Here is an 8,434-nt window from a genome sequence, read left to right as displayed (position 1 = left end):
CAGAACCTTCGCGCTCAACGCTCTCTCCACTGCGACGTCAAGCCTCCATCACTGCGACATCCGCCACTCTCTCTACCGAGGCACACTCCGGCGAGCCACCTCCACTGCTGCAACCTGCATCTCCACCGTTGCTCCACCCTTCTTGCTCTGAGGTTGGTTTTAAAATTTTGTCAATTCCTAATTTAATCTTCTCTATTTTAAATTCATTATGGTTTAATTAGATTTTAATTTTTCATTATTAATTTGGTTTAGTTAAACTACTTTTTTCTGTTAGGTTTATTTAGAGTAAAATTAGAATTTTTTTTATTAGGATTTCTCTTGGTTCATAGGTAATTAAGCATGCTATTATGATTCTTGGGTTTGTAATTTGAATTTGTTTAGGGTTTGTAATTTAGTTTGATTAATTTAGGTTAGATTCAATACATTAGGTTTTAAATTGTTCAAGTGTTTAGGATTCACTAATTTTGTTATTTTCCGAGTTGATAATTGTTTTGCTGAGAAATTGTTGCTGAGATTATTTGCTAATTGTTTAATTTCAGTTTAATTTAGTTTAGGTTTGGTTAGTATTTCAATTTCAATTTTGAATCAATTTCAAAGTTAGTTTAGTGTTAGTTTTCTAATCTTGGTTAACTTAGGTTGATTAAGTTTGGTTAGATTCAATATATTAGGTCTTGAATTGTTGAAGTGTTTGGAATTGTCTAATTGCATTAATTGCTATGTTGATGACTGTTATTTGCAGACATGTCGACAGATAGAGATATTGCGAATTAGGCTGCCGGTCATGGTCGCAGCCATGGTCGGGGTAGAGGGAGGGTTTCCTCCAGTACCCTCAGGACTTCCGGATCTTCTCCCTTTGCTCCGACTAACCCGGTCACGCCACATGTTGCGGTTTTAGTAGACTAGCCGTTCATCATAGTCCCTAACCACAACTACGTACTGCCGTCCACGGTTATGACGCCATCTCCTACCGCTCAGCAACTCGCATCTACGACGACGCCGAGTCCAGCCACGGCAATGAGGCAGCAGCTAAATCCGCTCTACCACCTACCATTGTACGGTTGCGCATTTGGCCTGATGGCGGCACGGGGTAAGTATCACGTTCAATGCTCATGTATTTCTTGTTTATTATTTTCTAGTTTTATTAATTATGATTCTTGTTGTTGCTGAGATTTCCTGAAAATTGATTCCTGTTTAGTGGATTTAGGTTTGAAATTCTGCTGGTTATTGTTTTTTAGTTTTATTGATTATGATTCCTGTTGTTGCTGAGATTTCTTGTTTAGTGGATTTAGGTTGATTTGGAATGCTGCTGTTTATTGTTTTCTAGTTTTATTGATTATGATTCCTGTTGTTGCTGAGATTTCCTAAAAATTGATTCCCGTTTAGTGGATTTAGGTTACTTTCGAATGCTGCTGGTAATTATTTTCTAGTTTTATTGATTATGATTCCTGTTGTTGCTGAGATTTCCTAAAAATTAATTCATGTTTAGTGGATTTAGGTTGATTTGGAATGTTGTTGGTTTTTGTTTTCTAGTTTTATTGATTATGATTCCTGTTGTTGCTGAGATTTCTTAAAAATTGATTGTTGTTTAGTGCATTTAAGTTGATTAGGAATGCTGTTGGTTATTGTTTTCTAGTTTTATTGATTATAATTCATGTTGTTGTTGAGATTTCCTAAAAATTGATTCCTGTTTAGTGGATTTAGGTTGATTTAAAATACTATTGGTTATTGTTTTCTAGTTTTATTGATTATGATTCCTATTATTACTGAGATTTCCTGAAAATTGATTCATATTTAGTGGATTTAGGTTGATTCCTTTTTATGGGTTGTTGTTAGGTTTTTACTGAACCCGAACAGGTGTACTCAGGAGATGACGAATGTCATCAAGTTGATGTATGACCAGTTCTGGCCTAGTTACACGAAGATCCCCGCTGAGACCAGGAAGCGCTGGTTTGAGAAATGGGCGGTAATTACTTTCATTATTTCTATTTTAATTATTTTTATCTAGTTTATATCCTCTATCCCGTCTAACTAAATTTAAAGTTTCTTTGTTGCAACTGCACTTCATTTAGGATGCTGAGCATGACTTGACCATATGGAAGATATTTGACTATAGGATGGGTCGGCGGCTCTAGTAGATGTTGGATGATGTTCGCCATGGCCAGGACCAGCGGATGCGCTGGATCCAACCGGAGGTAAAGAAGGGCATGTTCACTCATTGGGAGACCGATGCGGGGTTCAGGCATCGGCGTCTCTCCAACCGAGCTAACAGGACATCGGAGAGGTCGTCAAAGTACACCGGCGGCTCAGCAACCTTCATGAAGTCGAAGACCAGGCTGGTATGTAGTTCCTTAATATTGTTAATAACTTCGTTATGTTATCTATTTTTCATATCATTACTAGGAATCCTAATAATTTTGTATTTCAATGCAACTTGTGAAGTTGAAGGCGTTAGACTGCGGGGCCATATTGGCAGAGACCTTCAAGTACACCCACATGCTGAAGGAGAACAAAACGGGATTTGTTGATCAGCAGTCTCAGGACTATTATGTAAGTAAACATACGTTTGATTATCTTCTGCTATGAAATTATTAGATATTAACTGTATATCTGTCTTGGCTTACTAATCACACAGTAATTTGTGTTAATTGTATAGGAGTCCTACACACAGAGATTGGAGACCGCGATTTAACAGTCTCAGCAAAGTGGGGAGGACGTCGTCAATGGATCTGCGGCCTCAATCGACGACCCCGATGCGGTTTTACGTGAGACCGCCTCTTCCCCGTACAAGAACCACGTATACGGGATGGGGTCATTCTTCGCCAGCAGCCTCCGCACCTCGATGTTGAGGCCATCATCAGGCTCCGCCACCAGTCGAGCTGTCCTACCTGAGGAAGGCATGGATTTGAGGCTCCAGGTGCAAGAGCTACAACGCAGCCTTCACCAGCATGCTCAGGAGCTTAACGATTATTGGGAGAGGTATCAGGAAATCCTCACCCGCGCATCGTCTACGGATGAGCTCAGGCTGGAGTTTAAGGAGTTGCTGAAGTGGACGCAACGTATGGAGGCTCCGATGGAGGTGTACCAGGCCCAGATACGCACCGCTAGCATCGACCCTGTTGGAGGCAACGGTAATGCTGGTGGCACATGGACATCGTCACCGCCTCCTGCACTGCTGACTTAGGGCCATTTCCACTGACGCTAGCATTTCACTAAGTTAATTAGTGAGTTGATTAGGATTTGTGGATTGAGATCAATTATGCCCTTTTGACTTATCCTCGATGTTAGGGTTGACTAATTGGGATTAATTCTTCAGAATTACCATGTTTATGGTCGATGACTAGGATAGGAATCTTTAATTCTCAACCCTTGCAAAGAGTTTTTTTTTCCATTTAAATTCCATTTTTGATTTACGTGCTTTGAGTTTTAATTCCCTTGCATGCTTATTTACTTTCTTAACTTTTAATTTTCTTTTCAATTACCATCAAACCCCTTTTTTCCCTTATAGCCAATAATTGAGCACTTGATTGCAATTTCTAGGGAGAACGACCCGAGGTTTAAATACTCTCGATTTTTTTATATTGGTTTGACTTAGTGACAACCTATATTTAAACTTTGATTTAGAGTTTAATTGTCAATTTGGACTATACTTGCAACGAAGTTCTTTTCTACTGAGAAATTCTAAATCGGCATTAATCTCTTTATCAATTTTTTTGTCTGATGACGATGACTACCTGGATATGTAGATATTAGGTTTTTGTATTATTGTTTCATACATTTATTTGGTGTACCTGACTTTTATTTTACACGTTGTATTATTTATTTATTTATTTATTTTAAATAAAAATTATCCAATATTTATGAATTGACCACTAATTGTATGAAAAAATTTAAATTTAAAATTAAAATTGACCATTTATTTAAAATTCGAAAAAGTGACGTTACCGTCGGAATTACCGTAGGAATAATCCAATGGTAACATGGAGCGAAACAAAATTTTTTGGCACCAACATTATCATTAGAAAAATTCACCGGTAACCAATTGGTTTCCTAAGCTGGCAATTCGTCGCAAAATTCGACGGTAATTGACAGTAATTACCGTTGGACGAAATAAATCTAATGGTAAACATTTACCAGCAAGATTTATATCGTCTAGTCGTTTCCAACGGTGAATTCATTGCCGTCGGATATATTTGAAGAATCCGACAGTACTCAGCGTTTTTCTTGTAGTGTTGTGCGTTCATCTTATCTTTAGCAGTTTTAGTAAGTGTTAAACTAACAAAAAAAAATATAAAACCGTTTTTAGGTATAAATACAGCTACTTTAACTCAAGAATAGACAAAATATATGGGTAAGTTTTAACAAGTGACAATGTTGGTCATATTACTTTAATTCCAAGGATCTTCCAAAGTTTTGTCGAACCAAATTAGCACTTCGTTTTTTTAGAAATTAACGTCTCACTTTTTTTCTCATATATTTAAAATACAAAAATCCCTAAAAATCAGTATATTTAAATTAGAATAAAAATTCTCTAAAAATGAAAAACAAAACCCTAACAAACTAATCTAACAAATCAAAATTACCAACCCTATCAAAAAATGCTGTGTACTCTAACGGTTTCATATGATTGAGAATAGGAGACATATACTTTTGAAATGTTGTGCACAGTGCAATCAGTCTTAAATTAGAAACCCGGGAAGAGGAAGGGGGGGTTACGTTTAAACAAAATGGTCAGTTGGTCACATAGACTGCGTTTGTTTTGAGAGACAGGAGAAAACATGACATGAGTATTCTTTTTCAATAAAATTAATTTTATTATATTTAAGCTTGTATAACAACATATTGAAAATTAGACAATAAAAGTAACTAACATTATGACATAATTATATGAGATGCTTCAAAGTTCAAACACATGTGTACAAGATAACATAAAAAATTACAAACATAACACATCAAGCCTTGTACTATCATACCTAATTCTTTTATGACTTTATCTTAATGAAACCTCATCCGAAGGTGTTTATAGTTGTTTTTAGATGAAATTACAACCCAATCAATAATAGCATGTGTTATGCTGCTCAATGGAAAAGAATTTGATATATTTTTTACTAACAATTACAAACTTTGATATTGAATGATCTTTGCATAAAGAATTAATTTATACATCTTTTTCTAATTTTTCACTCATCTAATAACATATGAGCCATTTAGGACCTTATTTTAGAGGAAAAAAATTATTAAAAAATGACACAATCGCATATATGCAGAATTAAGTGCATTATATGGCCACGCTGCGGAGAACGACAGTTTCAATAGTAAGGCCAGGACCAAAGCCAAAAAGCACACCCCAATCAAGTCCTTCTCCGGTAGTTTTAAGTCCTCTTTCAAGGGACCTCTTTCTCATCAAATCCATAATGAAGAACACACATGCACTTGACATGTTACCATAATTACTAAGCACATCTCTAGTGGCTTTCATCTTCTCTGGCTTTAAGTTCACCTTCTGTTCAACCTGGTCCAAAATTGCACGCCCACCAGGGTGTGCAATCCAAAATATTGAGTTATAATCAGAAATACCCAATGGATCAAAAGCTTTATTGAGTGCGTCGTTGATATTTTGTGAAATAATATCAGGAACACTCTTGTTAAGATAGAATGTAAGCCCAACTTCACGAAGGAGACCACCGATGGCTCCATGGCTGCCAGGGACAAGTTTTTGATCGGTCGAAACAAGCTCAAAGATAGGCTTCTCAACCTCTGGCGCAGGATCAGAACCAATGATAATCGCAGCAGCTCCATCAGCAAACAATGCTTGCCCTACAAGACTATCCATGTCTGTCTCACTAGGACCGCGAAAAGTGACCGCAGTATTCTAATAACAAACGATAAGTACACGAGCATCCTTGTTGTTTTCAGCTAAGTCCTTAGCCAAACGAAGGACAGTGCCGCCAGCGAAGCAACCTTGGTGGTACATCATGTACCTCTTGACGCATGGGTCGAGCCCTAAGAGTACGATGAGTTCATAATCAACACCAGGCAATGCAACGCCGCTGGTGGTGCAGAAGATCAAATGTGTGATCTTAGACATTGGCTGGCCCTATTCCTTGATGGCCTTGGTTGCAGCCTCTTTTCCAACCCTTGGTACCTCCCTGATCATCATGTCTTCTCTTGCATCCAACGACGGTGCCTTGTATGCGCACATGTTAGGGTTCTCTTTTAGTATCTCTTCTGTTAAGTACATATGTCTGTTCTTGATCTGTGTTCTCTCACCTGAAATAAAAATGTGTAATTCACATCCATCATTACCTTTGATAAAGTTGTGATAAATATTAAATAAATAAAGCTAAAACGCTTAATTAATAAAAATACATACAAATGCGCTGAAACTTCTTCTTAAGATCGGTCATGTGTTCGCTGTTGGTGACTCTAAAATAATAATCTGCATATGTACTCTGATCAACACAGTTTGGTGGATTTGCTGTGCCAATCGCGAGTACCGTTGCAGGACCTTCTGCCCTTTGAGCTTTGCGGATCTCACTAACAGCGACCATCTTTTTCCTAGCTGTGTTCTTTGGGACAACAAAGCTTAGCTATGTTCTTTGGGAGAGCAAACTTTAGCTATGTGCTTTGTATTTTGGTGAAGACTTAGGCAGGGAGAAGGGGAATATTTAGCACGACAAATTTATTTCCAAACTACATAACATCTCAAACTTACTTAATGAAGTATCATTCCTTGGACAATATTACTAAACAAACAGACAATTGGTTTATCAAAATTTGCATGATTCGTCTGTAAAAAACATTAACAACCACAAACGAAGAGGAACCTCTTTGCTTAGAAATGATTATATTAGATAAAAATGAGACAACTACATTTGTGGCACATGTAATCAAACACCACAATATCCAACAATAAGGTAACCCTATATACTTTTCATAATCTCATCTATCAAATTATTAGTTACCAACCCAATACTTATTTCATATCAAAGTGCTACAACAATTTTTGTACTATTTGATGGCGAAGAAAAAAAAGTGTTGGGCACAACTGCTTCAAATCTAATGACACTCCAGAAAAATAATGACATTGAAACAACATCCCAATTGAAAAACTTGTGCAACCTTACACTTATATTTGAAGTCAAAGTAAATGATTTTAATCTCAAAAAAGATTTTCAACAATACACTGAACCTCAACACCCATTATTACAACAAATAAAACAAGTAATACTCTAGAAAAAGTTCACTTATTCAAGACATCATTTTTATTTCTAATTTAAATTATTCATTGATTATAGGAACCAACTTCGCCAACACTAATATCATCAGACGAAGATCACATACCCATCAAGAGATTAAGGAGAAAGAAAATCATACAAATTCAAGACACATCTTCGGAAGAAGAACATACATGCAAAGATGGAACAAATAACACAATAGAAAGTGCATACAATTCAACAATTCATAAAGAATATGCCTTCACAAGAATCTACGATAGAAAGAAGAAAGCAACAACTCTAACAACAACCAATAAAAAAAAAGAGGATGAGCACTACATAAGAAGACTAAGTCCATCAACAAAAGCAAATGCAAAATCAAACTACCAAATAAAAATATTAATTTGTACAATTCTAACATCCAAATCTTTTGTACTACAAATTATTTTAAATAAAACACCTTTCAAATTTAACTTTAGTTTACACATATTTAATTTAATTCTATAAAACATAGCAATTTCTAATATTTATTACCGTCCCACGTATCGCGTGGGTCTTATTCTAGTTCTATGAATAGGCTACTCTTTTTAAATGTAGCTTAAAAAAGTATTGTTGAATGAGTGATTTTCTTGTAATGAAAGGATAATACTAATAGTATAAAATATATAGTTATTATTACTGTCTATTTTTCTTGATGAGTGGAGACTTTGCTGAAGTTTAAAGATGGTTAAGGTACACTATATCTTACGGAAAAAAAAAAGTGAATATTTACCCATAAAACACATTTCACCATTTCTTTTATATTACCACACAAACTAGCATCGTGTTTTTTTTTTAGAAATTAACGTCTCACATTTTTTTCTCATATATTTAGAATAAAAAAATCCTTAATCACTCTCTCGCTCATCATTTTACCAATGGAAAATATATTTTCATAAAAAAATAGTGCAATTCACAACTTACAAACTTGTAAAACTGTAGAATCCCAAATATTCCTCAATATATATATATCATCTCAATTATCCTAAGAATAAATTGAATTCGGCATAATATTAAGGGCAACGTCGTAGAAAGACCATGCAACAATAACACTCATCTCAACATTTATATTCACTGAATTCGAAACTCACTATAACATTTTTAGCTTTAATTAAGCTACGGTTTTTTTATGTCATGTTTAAAAACCGTAACAATAGAGATAGTCTATAGCAAGGTTTCGA

General features: G+C 35.6%; 1 protein-coding gene and 1 pseudogene across 1 annotated transcript in view; one reads left to right on the top strand and one right to left on the bottom strand.

The window, feature by feature from the left end:
- LOC107636080 overlaps positions 1-895 on the top strand; it is a 3,708-nt gene extending 2,813 nt beyond the window's left edge. Inside the window, exon 6 of the mRNA XM_016339616.2 lies at positions 740-895. Within this exon, the coding sequence (XP_016195102.1) occupies positions 740-895 (156 nt within the window). The remainder of the gene's footprint in view (positions 1-739) is intronic.
- On the bottom strand, positions 5,237-6,628 carry LOC107638912 (annotated as a pseudogene).

This window comes from Arachis ipaensis, chromosome B04 (assembly GCF_000816755.2).
Source record: "Arachis ipaensis cultivar K30076 chromosome B04, Araip1.1, whole genome shotgun sequence".
Lineage (NCBI taxonomy): Eukaryota > Viridiplantae > Streptophyta > Magnoliopsida > Fabales > Fabaceae > Arachis > Arachis ipaensis.
Note: the sequence above shows the minus strand (reverse complement) of the source record. Positions and strands in the feature narration are given on the sequence as shown.